This window comes from Gobius niger, assembly GCF_951799975.1.
Source record: "Gobius niger genome assembly, chromosome: 4".
Lineage (NCBI taxonomy): Eukaryota > Metazoa > Chordata > Actinopteri > Gobiiformes > Gobiidae > Gobius > Gobius niger.
Genome location: NC_136855.1, coordinates 12,298,519 through 12,320,889, shown reverse-complemented (window position 1 = coordinate 12,320,889; position 22,371 = coordinate 12,298,519). Strand labels below are relative to the sequence as shown.

Sequence of the window (22,371 nt, the reverse complement as noted above, 5' to 3'; positions counted from 1 at the left end):
AATATAAACATGCTGTATGTCTTTAATTTGGATTTTCTGAGGATTTTTTAGTCGCTGGCTTAGTTTTTCAGATGAATAAACCCCTGGGCTTAAAACGGCGTCAGAATGGCCAAAACTGCGCTAGCCGCGAGTTAGCACCGTTAGCCTGTATGTTGTAAACACTGCAGACGCTGCAGCACTAACAACATTTAGCTCAGGTTAAATCTAGCACAGACTCTGATTTAGAGAGCGCAGTCTGTAATAAAGTCAGCTCTATGTGGATTATTGGATTTGCACTACAGAATTCTCCAGTTTGTTGCTTCTTCTCTCCTCAGCTGAGAGCTGCGCCTCGTAGGTGCGCCTCGTAGCTGCGCTTCGTAGGTGCGCTGGCCGCACGTCAAATGGTATCGGTTTCTGGTATCGGGACCTCATGAATGAGTACGAGTATGAGTACAAGCATGTGGTATCGGCCCGATACCCGATACTGGTATCGGTGCATCCCTATCGGAAACAATTAAGAAGCAAGACAGCAGAGGTTCGTTTGGACGGAGTATCACGTGGGGAGGGATAAACCACGAGGCCAGGTGCACTCCTACCATCACACACCCACATAAGCGCTGCAACGCTCAAATTAAACCTGTGTTAGTGGCTACACCAAAACTTAAGAATGAGTGGATGGACAAGGGATTTCCACCTGGACCCACAATGCACAACAACGACCTGGAACGACAGAGGAAGTGCCAGTGAACCAGGGTGGGCTTTTATACTATGGGGGCTGACGTCATCTGTAAAACCACTCTGACAATTAATAGAATCCCAAATGTTAGTGACAATATAATCAATAATGCCACATTTATAAAAGCTCTAAAATGCCAATAGGTCATGTGTAGCTTTAAATGTCCACTGTTTGTTAAAATAAGCTTTTCATATTTATTTACTTATCTGAATATTACTGTCAAATGCTGAAACAGGCAATTGTCTGGTAATTCTAATTATCAAATGTCTCCCCAGGAAATACAATTTTTATCCAAGTGCCACAATAATAATTACAATAAGCTTAGAAAAGGTGTACCTTGAAAAAAATGAAAAAAGAAATGTGTGTATTCAAATGTATAATTAAAAACAGTGTTTAGCCTCCAGCCTTTGCGATATGTTTTATTATATACTTTCACTCACAAGGACCACAACTTCGAATTAAAGTGAAACAGCTTTATTGAACAAGCAAGACAGCAAGACGAGCTCTCGGGCTTTCATCTCCACTAGCCTAAGAGATAGAAGGAGTGAAAAGTAGTGAAATAAGGGTGGAAGGAATATTGTTTATCAGGCAACCATGCACCATTAATACTGCCATAAACATATTTTCTCAGGGGGGTCCTTCTTCGAAATGATAACATGTGGGCCGCGACATTTAAGACTTTGGGAATGGCTGACCAGATGAATTAGAAGAGTAAAGGTGTTAATAAGGAGACATCCCCACCTCGAATTTAGTTTAATTTTTTCGTAACTGAGATTTGAGTTCATTATAAAATATACCAGTTGCAAAGTTGCCCATGTGTTCAGGCCACATAATACAAAAAACAATTCAGATTGCGGATGCGGAAGTGCTCCATCAAGTTTTAAACTTACCCCATCGAATGTACATGCCCAATCCCATCAGGAGAAAGTCTACACAGCAATGGGCAGCGCTGGTGCCACTGTCAAGGTAGCTGGGCCATGAAGCCTGTGAGAATGAATGGAAACTTATAGACTATGCATGTACGCTCAAGTGGCCGAAGCAGCCTGTCAGCCACAATAAAGAAACGGCCCATCAGCAGGACCACGGGGGGATCCACAAACCCAGTTTACTGTGATGCTACAATGTGGCGCCATGACATGCTGCAGGAAGGGACCCACAACACAATAATCAGGGCCAGGATAAAGGAGGAATTTTAAGTAAATATTGCAATGATATATACCCGTCTACCTGCAGAGAACTCAAGCACCATCACCAGGGTCAACATGATGCAGAAAAAGCATGTGAAGGTTTTATTTTAAAATGCTGAATAAAATGTTGCTGTGTGACAGGAAGTATGGGTCGGTGGTGAAGCAAAGACTGACCGCAGCTACCTCTAATGTTCAGAGGAGGTGGAGAGTATATAAAGAGAACGGCATCTGATGATTGTCATTTTTCCATCAACTCTCCAAAAGTCATTTAAGATGTTTCTGAAAGCGTTCATTTTGCTCATGGGCTTGTCAACAGGTAAGACCTTTATACTGTCTCGGCCTCCATTGCAAAGTCAACTTACCAAACCCGTATTATGTTACACACTAACTTTTCCAAGGCGTTATATTATATCGTTATAGTGACTTTATATTTTTATATGCGACCTGACCTACTGTATTTTTTTCCCCTCAGTATTTGGACTGAAATGCTACACTGGTCGATGTTCACTTAAACCAGAGGACAAATGTGATTTCACAATGGAAGAGTGTGACAAACAGATCTATGCTGAACAATGTGGTACTATCTCGGATAAAGGTGGGCGCACAAGATTTTTTCAGTCTGAAAAGATTGTGTGCAGAATGTGGGGTCCACAATGGTATTTAACGTGATTATAGAACGACGAGGGGGAGAATTATGAGCACAGCCACACTGCACAAGCCTGTCAAACAGCTAAAAGATGAAGCTATGATATAAAACACGATAGGCAGGCTTTCACAGTCTTTTGTCTCCCTGAAAACCAGTCTCTCTTAATAACCTTTACATATTATGTTTTCTATAGGATATATCGAGAAAGGCTGCGTACCTCAGCCTTGTAGATGGCCAGGTGGGTCCTGCTGTTGGGGGGACCTCTGTAACGGCGCCGTCCCGACTGGACCCAAGATTGTCCTGCTGCTGCTCACCACGGCCATCTTTACTCTGTTTGTCTAAAAGTATAAGTCTGGTTTATCTTCTCCAGTCTCAGTTATGAATAAAAACTCACTTTTGTGGTTACAGTCACGTGAAAATCAAACAAAACAAAAATCATCAAGGCTGATAATGCGTTTGTCATGTTTTTGTGCAAATAATTCAAAAGTTTTATTAATAGTAATACAATAAATATGAAAGAAATGTAAACAGTTGAGGAGTTCCTCGAGGTTCCATCTTTGTACCACTTTTCTGTGTTGTTATTGGGAAGTGCTTTGGTCAACTGTAGGTGTTTTAAATGTGCTATACAAACAAACTTAAATAGTGGCATTTTTTTTTTTTTTTTTGTAAATATGGTCAAAAATAAACAAAAGCAAAGAAACATGATGTGAAAGAAGAGAAAATATTGCACTCACTGACTTGAAGTGTCCCAGTTAAAACATAGATGACCGTGGTCCATCCTGAATGAGAAAAATAAATACATTTTATGAACATTTTAAAGAACAAGTTAATTTTGGACAGAGTTTTTTTTAGTCATGAAAATATAGTGATCCGATTGAACTATATTGATCTTTAATCCTGAAAATGACTGTGTCTGTCATATTAAAGTATAATCCAAAGAAAAGTTATATCATTTTTTGTATTTCCTGACTTTTACCTGAGTGGAAATATTCTCCAAGGGCAATATTAGACCTTTCTAATCCAATTGAAGCTCTGAGCTCTTGCAGTAAGAGCTCTGTCAGGTTCTCATCTAAATTGTGGATGCACTGAAGATCTTTTCTTTTTGTCTGATATACTGTTTCCATGTACATATACGTTCAATCGTGTTTTTCGTGTCCTTAATAAAGTCCTGAATGAATGAATGTACTGTCTGAACATGCACAACTCCACTGCTAAAACTAATACAACATAATATGAACTTTGTTTCTCTTGGCCAAGTAAACCTTCATATATGGTTTTCCAACATGTGTGATCAAACAGCGAACCACAGTTGAAAAAGAGCTATTAATGCCGACAGTAATACAATAAGGATTAATTATATTATTATCTTAATCAGTTAGATAAAGTCTGTTAAAGTCTAGCCTAGAAATACCCACAGTATTGATTGATTGGACTTTGTTTTCCTGAATAGTTGAGATTTTTGAACTACTACTAAGCTGAGAGATTTGTTTACTTCTACCACATATTGACTGTGGTATGGAAATAGGAGGGGAAAAAAACATTTGTGGTATTGTGCATCTGCAACAGGGAAATGCCATTTGACGTTAAACACCCCCACGCACTTGTGTCTTGTGTCTCTTGTGGCACAAGAGGGCGTACAGCATACAACATTTTACAAAATTGTGGGAATGAAGTTGGCAGAAGTGATTTGGCTAATCAAACATTTACATCCGGAAATGTCCAGCTGCCTCGATTTATCGGACTTCGTCTATGAAGTAAAATGAGTTCATGTTAATCATCTTATTTTGATTCTGCTGATCGTGTTAGCTGTCTGTCCATACGTGACATTTGTGTTTTTGTTTCCGTGAGAATGTTCAAAGTATACAACTCACTTTCAGGCCAGATCACAGCGAGGCTCACGCCGTCCCACTCAGACCGGGGGATCTGCAACGCCCTCAGCTCCTGGGACGTGGGGGCCGACATCTTGTGTCTTCTGGGGAGGTTCAGCCAAAACTGCAGACCCACCACAGGCTCCTCGGAGACGGGTACTCTGGCGTGGGCAACCCCCCGCCCCGCTGTCACCCACTGGGCACAACACAAAAAGATATAAGATAAGATAAGATAAACCTTTATTGATCTCACAAAGGAGAAATTCACTTGTTACAGTCGGCGTTCAAGACGATCACTCAGAGTTAATAAAGTGCAGCTGATACAGAGATTATTGCACATACAAGGCCAATGTCAGAGAAAACTTTCATTATTTAAGGTTGAGTTATTGTGTGCTCCACTACCTGCATCAACCTGAGCCTTTCATCATAGAAGGGCCTATATAAAGGGCCTATATCCTGGAAAATCAATTATGTACCTTCAACCTTAACCAAGTGACTTTACTCCAGCTCCGCTTTACCCAAATCTAAAAGTTTATAGCCCATAGGTCTTTTTGCCGCTATTTTCAAGATGCTTTTAGATTTGGATAATGCCAACCTGGAGAAAATGCTGTCAGTTTAGGCGAGGGTTAAAGCACTACAAAGTAACTTGTTTACCTTAATAAACCCTCCCCGTAGTCCCTCTGGGGGTAATACAAGGGTTAATGGGATGATTGGGGTCTTTCATCTCCCCCTGGTGTCTCTGGCCAGAAAACCACAACTCCCCTGCCTCCGGACCGGAGAAACCAATACACACTAATTCACCTTATTCCGCCCCGCCCACTTTTGCTTCTCTTTGCCTTGTCTCGGCACTTCCGTTGTCCGGACAGTTCGGTCGAGCGCGAATCGCGTTCATTTAAATGGAGAACGAGGGAAAATGTTCGCCGCTCAAATCTGATGTTTCATAGATTGATTTGTGTCCAATGTTCATTTGCACCAACATGTCAACACTGCACCGCTTCTCTGCGCGGCTTTGTTTTCGTGTAGTGACTGATTTTTTCTGGACTTGTCCAGTCCCATGTTAACTGATAGGAGAAAAGGGGCGGGCACGCAGGAACTTCCGGAATAAGGTGAACAGAATCACAAAGACGAGCTAACAGGCTAACGGGCAAAGCTAACTGTGGGCTAACGCCACTTAAACAGTATTTACAGGCAAGTTTGAGTGAAAAAGAAAAAATCTCCATTGAGTAATTGGATGTACAATATCCCTCTCTCCCTTTGTCTTTTCCATCAGCGTAGTATTTACTCTCACGGACAATTAATAAATTTAAAAAAAATTGCAACTTGCTACAACAACTGCAGTGGCGCCTATGGCCTCTAGGGGCATGAGTTGCTTATTACTGCTTTAAGAGTTTAAATGATATTGATGTTCACAATAACCCTGTTGTGGAGATTTTGTATCTCAGAGAAGTTTATATGAATGTCTAAAGAACACTATAATTTTATGGTTCTTTTTAGTGTTAATTTATATATTACATATTATTACATATTTTAATTTTAATTTAGTTAGTTTAGTCAGTTCTAATTCTAATTTAGTCGACTAAATTCAAGACAAATTTATTCGACTTTGCAATTATAATATTCATTATAATCATATTTAATCCTCTGTGTTCCTCTGCTTCATGGAGCTGCTCCCTCATGAACAAAGCTCAGAGCTGCTCCTTTGGCAGTAATTTAGTTTTAGTCCAATTTTAGTCTGCAAAAATATCACTTTGACTAAAATTAGGACTAAATATTTTAGTCGACGAAATGAACACTGGTCCTTTTGGGTACATACTGTATACATGTCAGGTGACTCCTCCGGCGACTGCCAAAACATGTAGCTATCATCATGTCTATCAAAAAATGTTCAAGAACCATAAAAAGCAATGAAAAGTTACTGCACTTTAAAAGCAGTGGGAACATGAACATGGTTGAGTGTTCTTTTTGTGGTGGGGAACTGAAACTGATGTTGGACTCATTTTTCGTGAGGCCTTGAAACCTTTGTGGTCAGTCAGAATCTAAAATGCACCAAAACCTCACGGGGAAACCTCACCGCGTTTTTCCAGTGTGTTTTAGAGCACACTGCCATCTTCAAACTAAACATGAAGTCAAAATGTTTCACCAATGTGAAACAAAAATATAGTGTGTGCATATAAAAGAAATCAGACCTTTGCCACAGGAAATATAAAGAATATTCTTCTGTGTCCAGGCTATTGGAAGCAGCCTGTTTGTATAGCTTTGGCATTTATTTAGCATGATGTTAAAGAAGACAGTCCAGAGAATGTACAACAAATTCAACACTCACATTAGCTCAAGGGGTTTTGTCCTCCTTCTGTATAATGTAAACTCATACATTTGTGGGAAAAAAACACTGTGTCTAATTATTGCATCAATTTCATGAACTTACAGGCTTGTTTTTCTTGCATTTCTGTGAAAGTGTCTCCGAAAAGTAAACCTTGCGAGTTGTGAATGTGCCTATATACTCGTCTCCTGTGAAAAATTGTGATCCTACAACTACAGGTAAGGAATCTAAATTAGTGGCTTCCTATTTCTCTTCCTCTTTTATGTGATCAAAAAACAGGTATAAGGCCTTTAAGATGGTCATTAACAACTCCTCACTCATTTGCCTGATGAACGAGTTCCATAACATCCTTTATGTCCTAATAAATTAACGGAATCTTTCCGTTAATGTACATTTTAATATGTATGTTAACAGGTGGCTCAGCCATTATTGCTTGAGCATAAACAATATTATTCAAATATCAACCTCTTAACCTCTGAGCATAACAGGAGACAAAAAATGGATTAAAAGTAATGAAACCTTTATTAATAAGCAACAAAAATTTGACGAAAAAGCACCATGTCTCCACCAGTGGTTGTAGCCGAAAGTGTGGTCTGGTCCGTGATATTAAAGACCATGACGGGCCATGACCTCTAGGGGCGCTGTGCACTGGTCTGAGTGGTCCCTGAAATGGTCTTAGGGCTGAATTAATGGTCCCTGTGTATTATGTGTGAGTCCTGAGTTGTCTCGATCAATATTTTTCGTTAATTTTCAGGAAAACCAAAGATTTTTTATATCAAAATCATATTATCATTATGTATGTTTGAGACATTGCTCTATATTCATTCAAACCTACTGAAATACACGAAATAGCAACATTTTTTATTGTACTCATTGGGACTGTCAACAATGTATACTGACATTCTGCCACACTTTAGAGAAGGGTTAATGCTCGATCAATTGCTCCGGAGGGACAGTCTGCGGCGAAAACGATATCATGACACAAATTAAGGTTAGAGCCAGAGGGAAATTTTCCTCCCCCTACATGTTCCAGCAATGTCCTAATGTGCAGAACGAGCCCCGACCTGTTCACCACAACTGCCTCTAAAATCCTGCACTGTCGCTCAAAACGGAGTTACTTCAGGTCCAAATTGCTGTCATGCACGAGCTTAATATAGAAGGTGCAGTTACACGCATGACCTGAGGTGGCAGTAGTGAGTATAAAAAGGCCAACTTGCATCTAGCCCCTTTAAGGTTAGGATTAGGGTTATTTGTATTTTTAGACAAACCAACTCTCGATCCAGCACTAACCTTAGAGAAATTGTGTGCTCGGTTAAGGCGGGGGGTTAAGAGGTAAAGTGGTTTTCTTTAGTGCTTTTTCTGGACACTCAAAGGCGCTTCACATTGCATCATCATTCACTGCTCCCTCGACAAGCTTATAGCCACAACTGCCCTGGGGAAGATTGACGGAAGCAAGGCTGCCAATCATCCCCTCACTCTTACCACCATCCGCTCACGCACATACATTCACACAGGTGAGTCTGCGCCAGTTAAAACTCATGGACGAAAGCAAACACTGCTCAGGTACTTTTTACATGGAGGGGTCAATCGCTCCGAAGAAGTAATTTCAGCAAAAGACAGTCCCGAATGTGCTCATGTGGTCAGTACTTGCACACCTCCAGGCTCCAAACGTCCTGTGTTTCCAAAGCAGTCTTCGTCGTTGGTTACCCACTCCCAGACGTACGGCTTTAACAATAAATACAGCGGTAATCCATTCAAAATAAGAACAGGTTCCTCTCCCCGTGTCTGGATGGGTTTCCTCTGGGTACTCCGGCACTGTTTATTACAGACATTATGAGCTTATATGGCTCCTGCCCCTGATGGTTGAGAGACACAGGCAGCACGGTCAGTGTACTTTTGGGTATTTGGATTTTCTTCATTGGAATGAAAATTAAAAATGGAAAAACAAGTCGTTTTTCAATTTTGGTTTGCAAATCAAAAAATGAAAAAAACAGCCATTCTTCAAGTGAATGAAACGTTTTAAAGAGGGGGTATTATGCTTTTTTCAGCCACATAGCACCAGTCTATAGGACACTACAATGATGACGAAACCTTCTGTTGGTCTGTCAATGCAGTAAATTAGAATAACTGCCTTGTATAAAATTGCTCTTTCAAAATGGCGTTAGCAAATGACTTGAAATAGGCCTCTGTCTCTTTAAGAACCTCTGACCCTTTCCGACACGCCCCCTCCACACGCTGTCTGTGGCATCACAACAACACTCCGCTCGTTGTCTCAAGTATTGAAACTACGATCGGTGCATTTTAATTTTTATTGTTGGAAAGGACCTACTGTTTATCACTTTGTGAACAATGGCCACACAGGATATTATTTGGAGACAAACCTTCCACACCGGACGCTTGGAAGGGGCTCTTGCCTGAAAAATAACTGCTGTTTGGAGGCTCTCTCTTTGTAACTGCCATGCCCTATGGATCTCTAAATATACCCCCATGGACGACACCAGGATCTGCAGGAGCCCATACGATTCAAAAGACGGACATTATCTGTGCAGGTGGACAATGTTTTTTCGAGGTTACCCGTTAGCTTGTTATAATCGACTACAGCTCATTGTTGATGAAAAGTCTGTAATAAACCACAAATGTGTAAAGCCAGGCTCATTGTGTGATCATCGTAAAGGCTGCTTCGAGTAGTTGCTGCTTTATTGACGTTATTTGTGCATAATATGCTGCCTGTTTTCAATGAATGTTGTGAAGGTGAAGGTTGTTAGCTTGTCGCGGCTAATAGTGCCTTAGCTCCGAGAGAAACCACTCGGCTACGACTCACTGTAGATGAAATGTGAGCAATAAACTACACAATCAACAAGCCAGGCTCCGTGTGTGATCATCATAAAGGCTGCTTCAAGCAGTTGCCTGTTTTAGTGACGTTTTCAATGCATAATATGCTTGTATTCAGTGAATTTTCCCGTTAGCTTGTCGCGGCTAGCTTGTTAGCTCCGGGAGAAAACCACTCGGCTATGACCCATTGTAGATGAAATGTGAGCAATAAACTTCCAATTCAACAAGCCAGGCTCCGTGTGTGATCATTGTTAAACGGTTCTTTATGTGTGTGGTGGTTTTATTGACTTTATTTGTGCATATTTCTCGTTTTCACGTGATGACTCGAGGTTTAGCTTAGCATTAGCTTTCTCCGGAGGCTCTGTGCATCATCAATGCCCTATATTCCCAGCGCAGAACCAGACACTGAAATAAGTGTTCTTGTCACCGGTTTTAATCCTGGGTGTTTAGGTAACAGAAACACTGATGTGTGTCTTTGTAAAAGTCTGCTGTGGCTCCGGTTCACAACACATGAAGCTAATCATCCATGATGACTCTGTTTACATCTTAGGGCTAGACACCGCGGGGAGGGGGTTCTGCTGAGGGGCAGTGGTTGGTTACTCGGCTGGTGACGAAAGGTCGGAGGCGTATCCTGGAGGTCGAGGGCGTTTCCTGAAGGAATCAGGCGTTTTATCCCTAAAATGGCCGCCATCAGAGTTTCTACAGATTACTCGAAAATACGTGAATGTGCCAAGGCAACACTTCAGGCATGGTTTTAATGAGGGAATGACTTAATAACATGATGTAAAGCTTGAAAAAGTCGATTTTGCATAATAGGCCCCCTTTAAAAGATAAAGCTGATTTTCATGTTTGCACTGTGTATTTAATAAACAAAATACAAATCGGAAGTTGTCATATTGTCGAGTTAAAGCTGTTGATGTTGACCACACTGGTTTAGTTCATTGACGGTTAGTCAAGAGCCTGATCTACTGAAGGACATTATCGTAGAGAGACAGTAGTCGTGCGTAAAACTGATTAGATCAATCATATTTTTTCGTGTCTCTCCAGCACTTTTCATTAGACCTTTCCTAACTTGAGATGAAAGTGAATGCGTTCCTGCCCTTGATTTGCTAATAGGCCATTGATGACAGAGAAAATCCTGCTCTCTTCGGTTCACACCAGTGCCTCACTGTGCACAAAGGAGACCCCAGACTCCGGCCTCGGGATGGCCTAAATGTGCCGATGCAGCGGCACACTTCGAGCCGCAGGCTGCCCATCACAAGGCAGATGTTTTTGCACAAACTGCACCTTCATATAAGAGGCGTTTATATTTAGCGCTCTTGGCGCACAAATATGACAACTTCCAGTTACATATTTTTTGTTTTCGTCTTAATTTGTTTTTTGTTTATTAAATATACAGTGCAAACATGAAAATCAGCTTCATCTTTAAAAACAACGTTTCATTCACTTGAACAATGGCTGTTTTTTTTTTTTTCATTTTTCGTTTATTGATTTGTAAACCAAAATTGAAAAACAACTTGTTTTTTCATTTTTTTATTTTCATTCCATTTAAGAAAATCCAAATACCCAAAAGTACACTGACCCAGCACGCTCCCGAAGTGCGCACTTCAGGGTAAACACACAGATGTTTGGCTTTTGACATATTGTTTTAAGATTGAGCTGAATTCCTTCAAACTGTAAAATAATGCTAAACATCACAGAATTCAGTAGTAATTTGTGCATCTATAATAAATGATAGGCATCCCCCAGCACTGGCAGATTACTACTTGATGAGCTGAAATAATGAATACTTTTAAACAAATGTATGTTTCCAGAATACGTGTTTCATTAGATCTTTGTTGAAGCATTATATCGGTCTTACTTCCTCTTTTTCTAGTATCCTGAAAACCTCAGATTTGGGAACTGGCACAAAGTCCCCATGACTACTTTAATGTTGATCATTTCAGAGCTGTAAAAGGTTACACGCAGCTGTGCCGGTCTGTGGCGTGTGTCCACAGCTGTGAGGTCATGTGACTCTGAGCAAACACAACTGCAGAGCGGCATGCTGGGAGTCCGTCTCGAGCCCTCGCATCCTCGCCGGGAGATGAGCTGCTTTTGCCAAGTCAAATATATCTCAGTCCGCACAATTGAATGACTTTAGAGGTCGTACATAATGCTGTGGCCTAAACTTTTAGGGGAAATAGGCTTTTGTTGGTGTCTCGGGTTTTAGAATTTAAAGCCACACTGCGTAACATATCGCCCAATGATTTGAGATTTGATTGTTAATTTAGTTCCTCTTATGTGACCTATATTAACCTGAAATGCTCCTCAGTGTGGCTTTGAGACAGTTAAAGTCATTCTACCCAATTTTGAGTGCACACAAAAGGCCATGAGCGGGCATGCACTGGACCGAAGCAGCAAAAAATAGTCTAAAAACAATTACCAGACTTGCTTTCCAGTGAAGGTGATCTGAGCGCCGACAAGTCAGTAGCCCACATTGAATCGAGAAACCGAAAAAAGAGGGAGGGCACATTTTATGACAGCATTTTGAGGTCTGGAGGCAGATACAAGCAGGCGTAGGAGTACTCTGGAATGATGAGTCATGATATGCTTTTGGTCTTGCAAAAGGAGAGACTTGTGGGAATTAAAAAAAAAAAAAAACTTTCCAAGATGGGGCCTGTTCATTCACTGTCAAGCCTGAAGACATGCAGCACGTGATATGAAAGAAAGCACAACTTTGTCCTCAGCGATTGGAGCGTTTTTTGTGAGCAGAATTTTGACAGGATTTGAGCAGCCTCTAGTGGTCAAGATGCATATTACAGTAAAGCAAGTATTTTTTAGATAAAAGAATTGTTTATAACATTTTTCAAATTTTATTTCAACAAGGAAAGGCTACAACAGTGCCCTGTAAAAATACATTAACAACAAAAATAAAATAATAATCAATATGCAGTTCAAACATGAGGTAAGAGCTGTAAAAATAAACGTCTGGTCATTTACTGCCTGCTGATTTACAAAGTACTTTTTTCCAACACCTGAAAGTGTGTTGCCCAAGGATACGATACCGTGATGTTAAGGTAGAAGTGATTGAGCCACTATGCGCATCTTCTTTTTCCGAGCATTGGGCAGTTCCTACAAATAAACCAGGACTGACTAAAGCCACAGCAGGCCGTGCATCTGCTGAATGTATTCCTCCGCTTTAGATCTGTCACTTTTCTCTGGATCAGAGTCACCGGTCGGGGCCTCGTTTTTCTGCAGTTGTCGCCGGATGTGTTTGGCGATTCTGTGACTCGCCGCTTGTCCCCCGGCCAGGTTCACGGCATGAGGCCCGATCTGCACAAACACAAGACAGGCTGGGATGATTGAGAATTTGAAATGTCAAATAGCACTACACACAAAGAATAATAACTTAGTCCCTATTTCCCAAGGTTCCGTTAGCATTAGTATAACGTGAAAAAATTAATGCGTACAACAGTGATCGAAAGACCTGTAAGTGTGTTGGAGTTTGGGCGAACTTAGGAAAACTTGGCCTCTCGTCTTTTGACCTGAAACTTTATAGAGTGACAGAGGTGGAATGTGAAGTCGTAGGTGCATTAGCTTTTCAGTGTCACATATTAAAGGTGTATTAACCTTTTATGCAAAAAAAGGTTGATATTAGTGCGTATTTGACCCAGCAGCTGTATGAGTGGTCAGCATGGCGCCCATACTTTCCATCACATTGGAAGGTTTTGGCTGCTGAAGGACCCTCTCACCAGAAAACCTTGAAAACAATTGATCCTGGAGCGTTAACCCTACAGCCACTGGGTCGCTACTAGGTCAAGTACGCACAAATATCAGTATAGAAATGATCTATCCACACAGTTGTACAGCATGGATCCATTTATTGTCCCATTGATGAAAACTTCCAATGAGTGTGAGGTGTCTGGGTCAGGGACACAAAGACAGAACAAAGACCAACCTGTAGTGCAGTGTACTGTCCCATCAGATAGAGAGGGCAGCCTTCAGCCCACTGCAGACTGTCTGTGATACACGGCCAACCATCCAGAACCTGCAAATGAGAAACATCATGAACTTCCAATGATCACCGATGATCACTGCCTTTGCTCTGCCCGAACCCGTCAGATCTGAGAAGCTAAGCAGGGAGAGGCCTGGCTGGTGCTTGGATGGGAGACCATTTGGGAACACCAAGAAGCCTCTGTGAATGTAGTGAGTGAGTGGTTGGTGGTGGTTGGAGGGCCTGATGGCACAGACTGGTTGCCTCACTTCCGTCAGTCTACCCCCGGGCAGCTGTGGCTACAATAGTTATTTACCACCACGTGTATGGAGTGAATGAATAATGACGGCAGTGTAACGCTTTGAGAATGTTGTTAATACAGGCTTGTAAAGCGCAATACAAGTGTAAGGCATTATTATTATTATTTTTAATAATACGACGGTGGCGCAGTTGGTAGAGCAGGAAGGTTGCGGGTGTGATTCCCTGCTCCTAAAGGTGCCACCTGTCATTATGTCCTTGGACAAGACCCACCTTGCCTTCAGTGTCTGTGTACTCTGGTGTATGAATGGGAGTGTGAATGGGTGACTTATTCTTTACTGTAAAGCGCTTTGGGCCCGACAAAGGTAGAAAAGCACTATATATACACTGCGTTCCAAATTATGACATTTTTCTAAGATTTTCTAAATAAGCATATTTTTTAAGTCCTTAACTGGTAGTGGATCATTTAAATGTGGTGGAAAAAAATTCCTAGTGAGAAAATGAGTATTTCTGAGCCACTGCAGCCGTTTCTGTTCATCAGCTTCAATTAACAGTTTAGGGGAGGCCCGGATAGAAGGTTTATGCACAACTGCAGCCTCTGGAGGGTCCTACACCTTGATGTTCGGGAGACTCCAGAGGCACCAGCAGCTTCAAATACCTGTATGCTGCTTTGTAGCATCTGTTCTCTTAATGTGATGTGTTTGTCTGGCAGAAACCGTCCATATTGTGCATTTATCTGCACAAACCGGAGTGTGTGTCTGAATCATCCACAAATCTCTTATCAGTATGATGATTACGCCTAATATTTCATGAAATATCGAAGGTTTTCATACCTAGACCAAGGCATTCAACTATTTCACGCTTTTCATCAGCAGAGAGACCCTTTTTCTTTCCCATATTGCTTAAAAAATGATGATCTGCATAATAAAGTGGAACATCCTTTTTCAGTAGTTTTTCCCTTAACTGGACTTAACCTGAACACTAATCATCCCAGGTCTCTGAGATTAATGTCTGTGATTCATAGAGCCCCAAGACACGATACCATCCATGAGTTTCATTATTATAAATTTTTTTTTTCACCTTTTTGACACAAAAATATAATTTGCATAATAATTTGGAACGCAGTGTAAGTTGAGTCCATTTACCTTTTTTTTTTTTTCAAGTTGACAATGTCGTCCTATATGACCAGGGTTGGGAGGTGTCGGCAACGAAACCTGCCCAAAACACCCAAAGCTCATGGTCTTTTTTGAAGGAATAAGCGAAATATTGCCTATACTTTACATGGAAAACAGCACAACCAAAACCCATGGGCATCTACGGAAAAGCTTTAAAACCTACTCAATTCCGATTTTTTTTTCTTACGTTTGAATTTGACACACAAAATATGAACAGAACAAATATTACATTAGATTTTGATTTAAATCCCTGTCCTGACCTGAATGGGGAACTCCTTCATGACCTCAGACAGCAGAGGGTCTTGTTTGATGTCCAGCTTGCAGCCGGTGGCGAGCCAGATCTTATCGCCGCTCCACTGCCCCCCGGTGGTGAGAGACAGGGACCACTCCTGACTCCTGTAGCACCACTTGGCCTCACTCACCTGGTGCGACAAATGCAATCATCTTATTAACGTGTACGCCTGTTTGCAAGCTAAACTATCAGCATGCTGGACAGGGGATCATCAGCATGTGGAGGGGACTAGCAGTGCCCCACACAAATGAATCTCAATTTCAAGATTATGCGGGAGTTACAAATAAATAACATACTAGAGAGAGAGGGGGGGGGGGGGGGGGGGGAGAGAGAGAGAGAGGGAGAGAGCAAGAGAGATAGTGCGAGATTGAGAGATAGAGAGCGAGAGAGAGAAAGAGAGATTGAAAGATAGAGAGCGAGGAAGCAAGATAGACAGTGAGAGAGATTGAGAGAGATTAAGAGAGATGAATAGATGAATAGATGAATAGATGATAGATAGAAAGGGGGGGAGAGAGATAGATAATATAAAACAAACATCAAACAGAACAAATAACAATGATAATAATAGCAATGGACTCTGCTACGTTAGTGCACAGATGCATGATGGTGGTCAGACGATTGCTTCTGTCAGACTCCCCTTACCTAAATAAAGCTCTTCTTCTTCACATGTTTTTGAATCGAACCCTATTTTACAATGATATAAACAAATTGCATTTATATATCTTCCTTTGCATCTCATATCTTTGCATGTATTAATGCTTAAATGATGCAACTGTTAGATCCACTGCTGACCAATTTTACATCATGGGATTTCCTAAACACTCTTATTCCACAGAAGGTTCTAATGTACCTGAACCCCATAAACCCCATAAGTATATGGACTTTTGAAACCTATCAAGCCCTGAAGGTGCTTTTATCTTTTAGTTTCCACAGCCTGGGCCCAGTCTTACCTCACAGTACGTCCTGACGTCCACCTGCCCCGCCCGTATGAACGGCTGGAGCAGGGAGTAGGCCTCAGGGGTGACCGCTCCTCCCTTTCTGGCCTGTCGGATCATCGCCAGGCGTCTGTGGAGGCTGCTCTCGCTGTAGAACTGCCGCAGAAAGGCCCGACCATCCATTTTAACGCCATGCTCCACGTGAGAGTACCGTCCCACCAGGCTCTCCACATCGCCCACGTCAAACTGCTTCAGCTGAAACGAAAACGAAAGGGATACAGTACAAAGCAGTGGTTCAGAAAACTTAAAAAAGTTAAACCAGGCCAGAGCTCAACAACAGGACTCAGTTCTGAACCTGGACTAATCTCAAAAAACAATGTGATATCAGTATGAGGCATTTGCCTGCAATGTTTTTGATATAAAAATGATTTCAAACTTACACATTTTTAAGGAAAAATATGTGCATTAAGTCTAATCACTCAGTATCAAGCTATCTATACTTGTGGTAAAAACAAGTATTACATGTATTAAAATCCCTCCTCAAGTAGCAAATTTCAGCAGAGAAAACAAGCGGAACACGGAAAATTGCTCTCCATACGATAAATAAAAGAATAAAAATCATAAAAACAAAGAAAAGACGTTTTGCTCCTCGTATCATTACGCCTCACAATATAGTGCCCCTTTTTATCTGCTTATAAAATCGACATGCTACATTTCTGTGTAAATATACTTCACATGAAAACACTTCACGTAACTTTATTTAAATAGGGAACACGTGGAAGAGCTTGGTAGCTTCTATCATGAGCTTTTTTGGAGCTATATGACATGTGGGAGAGGCTGCGTATGTGCTCCGTTTGCGTGACAGAGCGCAGGGAGAAAGACCAGACGGGGATATATTAACTCGACTAAGGTTAGGTAAGAACATATCTCAGTATGTAAAAACGGTGGCCTATTCCTTTAAGGAAAAATATGTGCATTATGTCTAATCACTCAGTATCAAGCTATCTATACGTGTGGTAAAAACAAGTATTACATGTATTAAAATCCCTCCTCAAGTAGCAGATTTCAGCAGAGAAAACAAGCGGCACACGGAAAATTGCTCTCCGTATGATAAATAAAAGAATAAAAATCATAAAAACAAAGAAAACTTGGCGTACTCAAGAAAGCTTAAAATGTTGATTAAAAAACAGATTGCTAAACTAAATATGTAAGTAACTTTAAGCCAATACATAATAATATAAAGTGGTCCATTATCTTAGCAAAAAAAAAAAGTTAAAAAGTTTTCTAATCAACACAGGTTTTAAGATGAATAAATATTTCATATAGTTTATATGGAAATATTTAATATCACTTTGTTGTTTTTAAGCCAGTTTAGGACAGATTTAATTTCTTTCGGGACTTTAATACATGTGAGAAAAGGCCATTTATAAGGCTACACACATCTGCAAACAAGAACAACTCGGTTAGCTTCTATTACCAACTTCTCCTTTTTCAAACAGTCAGTGAGCGAGTTAAACATAAGTACTTTGCGGCTCCGTGTTTAGCCTTTCATCATCTTGGCCCTGACAGTTCAGTTACTTTGTTTGGGATGCCCACTTCCTCTTCTTACCTGCAGGTACTTCCTCATGACCCAGGTGACGTGACTCGCCCCCTGCTGGAGGGCGATGGAAACGACGTGAGCGCTGGTCAGACCTCCTCCCACTACCATCACCCTCTGTCCCTGTGCGGACACGACGCTCTGGCCTAGGGAGGCGGGGAAGGAACCAAAGAATGGACTCAGAGGAAATTTAACCGACTATGATCGCACATTAAACATTATGATACAGTGGTTAAACATGGTATTTTACGCAACGTGTGAATTAAATAAATAGTATGAAAATAAAACAGAGGACTCCCGTTGGTGGCCCATACTGAACCCACTGAGCCACCCTACTTTACATTTCTAACATTCACCTTGCGTTTGAGAATCATCTGTCTGTTCTTGTCCCGTTTCCCGAAGCCTGTCCCGAGCCTGGGGCAGGCGGTGCATGAGCTGGACCGTGTGCTGCAGCGCCCCCTCTGGGTAGCTCTCCTCTATTGCGGCCACCCAGGACGGGACGTTGGCCATCTGGGCCCGGGTTGGCCCCGTTGCCATGACGACGCGGTGGGCCTTGAGTTCGGACCCGTCCTGGAGCCGGACGCGGAAGTGCTCGACCCTCCTCCGAGCTCCTCTGTCTGTCTGTTCTGGCATCACGGGGAGGATGGACTCGACTGTGCCCTTCAGCAACACAGAGTCCAGGTCGTAACGTTCTACCTGAAAGTCAACAGGAACCACATCAAAGAGCAGATTTGACCATTTTTAATATATTTTTTTAGAATTAAAGAGGATGTATCATGCACAAGAGACTTAAAAACATAATTTTAGGTACCTGACCATGACTGATGTTTTACTTTTCATAATAAAGACAAATCAACTCTGATCAAAAAGGTCAGAAATTCCAAGGCACCGCGGTGAAACGACTTTGGAGGAGGAGAATAGTTTTGACAGTTTTGAGTTTTCTAATGATGCTCTATTACCAAGGAAGTAGAGATGGTGGCTTTAGTTGTAGAAGAAGAAACCAGGGATAAATGAAGTGAATTATTTCAGGTATGTTTTTGACAAAAGGATGACTTTACAACTTAAATCTATAAAAGTTGATTTGGTTGATAAAAATGCTTAACAAAAACTCTCCTCCTGGATCTGGGGCTGCTGCAGTTGGTCAGGTCCAGCTTAAAGTGGCCAAAGATGGTTCTGATTATACAGAATGACCACTCTATATTCTGTCAGTGTTTGTTTTTTACTTCCCTGATCGTACAGACATATTCCAAGATGACTATGTCAGGAGTCGTGGGGCGCAAATTGCACAATAGGGGTTCAGGGAGCATGAGACGCCTTTCTAACACATGGATTCCAAACTTTAACGACATTGGGAATTAATGCAACTCTGGACTTAAATAAATCTTGTGACATTGCAATAGTTTATCGAAACAACAGCAAACCAATGCTTTGTTAGAAAATGTGAATTTTCTCACAAAAAACAAAAGCTTTATGACACCGACAACATGCTTGAGGGTTTTCTTTTTTATTCTAATTTTGAAAAATGTGGCACACAAGTACGTATCATACCTCTGTTAATGTTTTCATCAGTGAGTCGATGCAGATGCAGTTTCACACACCACACTCCCTCTTTGGTTAATTCAGCTCAGTGCAGAGAGACCTCAGACCAGACTTTGACCTGTCGTTTGAAGAAGTCCACGCTGAGTCTGGTCCCGGGCAGACTGAAGCACGCGCTCTTCTTCAGGGTGGTCGAAACGTTCAGGCGCCGCTGCTCCTTCTTCCCCAGGCGCATGTCGTTGAAATAGGCATTTTCGTCCAGGATATAGACCTGATCGGGCAGACTGTGGAGTTCAGAGGAACGACTCGATGCAGCCACAAAGTCCTGGAGGGCTTTCTGTGGAGACACGAAGACAAAGCATTTTAAAGCATTTGGGACAAGACATCAATTTGTGATTTCTTTTCCTTGTTTCTTATGAGGATCCATCCATCCATCCATCCATCCATCCATCCATCCATCCATCCATCCATCCATCCATCTTCTTCCACTTTTCCGTTGCCGGGCAAATCACATTGCACCAGCCCCCTATGGCTCCTTCTGCAGGTGGTGGGTCCACAGAAGGATGCCTCATGGTTCTAACCAAGACCTGTTGGTCTCTCATAAGAGGCTTCTGAACCGCTCTTTGTCTGACCCGTCACCTAGGACCATTCGGGCGCTCAAACCCCACCACCACGTTGAGGTGGCAGTTCAAGGAGGAGCATGAGGATGCAGCCTTATTAAAGTGCAAGGCTTTCACAGTCAACAGTACATCAAAATCAAATCAAGTTAAAGGGACTGCACAGAGTTTAAAATATTAAGTATTTTTCTCCCCCTACATGTTCCAGCCATGTCCTAAGTAGTATGAACCCAGACCTGTTCACCACAACTGCCTCTAAAATCCTGCACTGTCACTCAAAAAGTGGTTACTTCGGGTCGTCATGCACGAGCTTAATATAGAAGGTGCAGTTACAAGTATGACCTAAGGTGGCAGTAGTGAGTATAAAATCGCCAACTTGCATCTAGCCCCTTTAAGTAAGAAGTATGTAAATGTATATAGTTTCAAAACACATGACATATTGTTCCAATCGACCATTGTTTCACCTTGTTGAATGGGTCGGTGTGCACCAGAGTGTGAGAGCGGAGGTGAGGGATGTTCAGAGCCTCAAACTGTCCCTCCCACAGGGCAGCCCAGCGCCCGTACGAGTCCACCACCGAGAGCCTCATCTGGGGACAGAGCGGGGCGTCTGAGGGGTCTGCGGCAGCGGGGCATTGTGCCTCCACCAAACCCACTGTAGATACAAAACAAAGTGAATAACGTAACACTAACCAAATGGCCAACAGCTCCTTGAGTGTACCTGTGGCCGTCCTGCCCTTCCTCCTGCCTCTGCTCTTGTTTGTAGCTGGGACTTTGGGTGTCTCTACTCTCAGGGGTGACTCTGGAGCGCCTTGACCCGTTGGAGTAGCAGAAAATGGGCCAGATAACAGAGTGGACAGGGTCAGAGCATGTGGTCCCGCTCCGATTATCAATACATCTGCAATCATCGTCTGCAACAAGAGATAAAGAAAAATATCAAACACAAAGGGAATCACTCAAAACCAAGCTGGTAATTTAAAAAAAACACACACACACACAAATGACATATATACACAGAGAGAAGTGAAAGAAGAACTCACACACTAGGGGAGTATACAGTACAGTAGTGTGGTCAAAGTGCATGAGAAAAAAGGTGTTTCTGAGCATGAATAAATGTTTTATATTGTTCAGTGTCAGACTTCAACATAATGGTATCGGTATAAATAGGGAGGTATCAATGTTTTCAGAGCCAACTTCTTTTATGATTCCTTTTATCTGAATACAAAGACTTACCTTTGTGTCAGTCTCTTGAAACAGGTTTTCTCTGACCATTCCTCGTAGTGAACAAAAACAGAACTCAACCAGGGCACGGCATGAATTGAACTTAGGCTGTTGGACTCCAGTGAATCAAGACTGAGCCAGATCTCACAGACTGAACCGGGGCTGAATCAGACTGCGACTGTGCTGTACCTCTCTGTAACTCGACCAGGACACATTTGGCCAGACTTAAGTCCACTCCAGAGAGGCTGCAAATAGCCTTTGTACACGTGTGTGCTTTTATATTTAGTAACACCACTCACCCCAGTATCCAAACAGTTACAGACCATTCTTGTGGTCAGGAGAATGCACTGTGAATGACTTCTCTAGTATCATTTCTTCACACTAATGATACATTCCCTTAAAAATTGTGAAAAAATTGTGCCCCAATGTCCCAGATTTGATTCCTTGTGGGGCCTTTTGTGTGATTGCGTGATCTCACTGTGTCTGCTTCCTCCATCCATCCAAAACTTTCCCTACACAAAAGGGTAAATCCCCAGGTTCTTTCAAAGAGCACTTACCCCTGCGTTACCTCATGAGTGATTTCACCCGAGCAGTGAAAAGTGCACTTAAGTTGTCCGTTAAAATGGTGACACATGCCTGATTGTTTATTGTAAGCTGCGGTTTTTGGCCACAGAGGAAGTCATTTGCACTTCCCTATATCTGTTGCTCGGTGTTGAGTTCGATCCATGTGTTTGTTTAGTTTTCATTATTATTATTAAAAGAAACAAACAAATGACATTGAAATAAAACAGCCCAAACAGTGCAATCTGAATGAATATAAGATCACTCCTGATATCTGACACCGTGTCACCGCACAATCTCTTTATACATATTTTGCCAATGATAATGTTGAAATATCTGAAGGAATATCTGAATGTTCAAATAAATGATACTGGATCAGACCTGTGTGACATCAGTTGGAGGGCACCGCAAGGCTCGATACTTGGGCCGATATTGTTCATATTATACATGAACGACATTACAAGTACAAGTATTTTATTTGCTGATGACGCAAACTTATTTTACTCAGGAAAAGATATATAGGAGGGTTAGAACAGAAGTTGTAAATAATGAACTAAAAAAAATAAAACGTTGGTTTGATTTATAGATCAGTTCTTGATGTTTAAAAGCAAACTATAGAATATTCATTGACAAAAGAAAAC

General features: G+C 41.7%; 1 protein-coding gene across 1 annotated transcript; it reads right to left on the bottom strand.

Moving 5' to 3' along the window:
• Window positions 1-12,700: 12,700 nt before the first annotated feature.
• On the bottom strand, window positions 12,701-21,220 carry LOC306962408 (uncharacterized protein; the record flags this gene model as incomplete). The annotated part of the gene is made up of 10 exons (XM_079555529.1): window positions 12,701-12,880; window positions 13,506-13,595; window positions 15,235-15,396; window positions 16,217-16,456; window positions 17,811-17,944; window positions 18,155-18,494; window positions 19,456-19,671; window positions 20,416-20,603; window positions 20,670-20,859; window positions 21,182-21,220. 10 exons carry the CDS (start codon window positions 21,218-21,220, stop codon window positions 12,701-12,703), a joined length of 1,779 nt encoding a protein of 592 aa, XP_079411655.1.
• Between the last annotated feature and the right edge of the window lie 1,151 nt (window positions 21,221-22,371).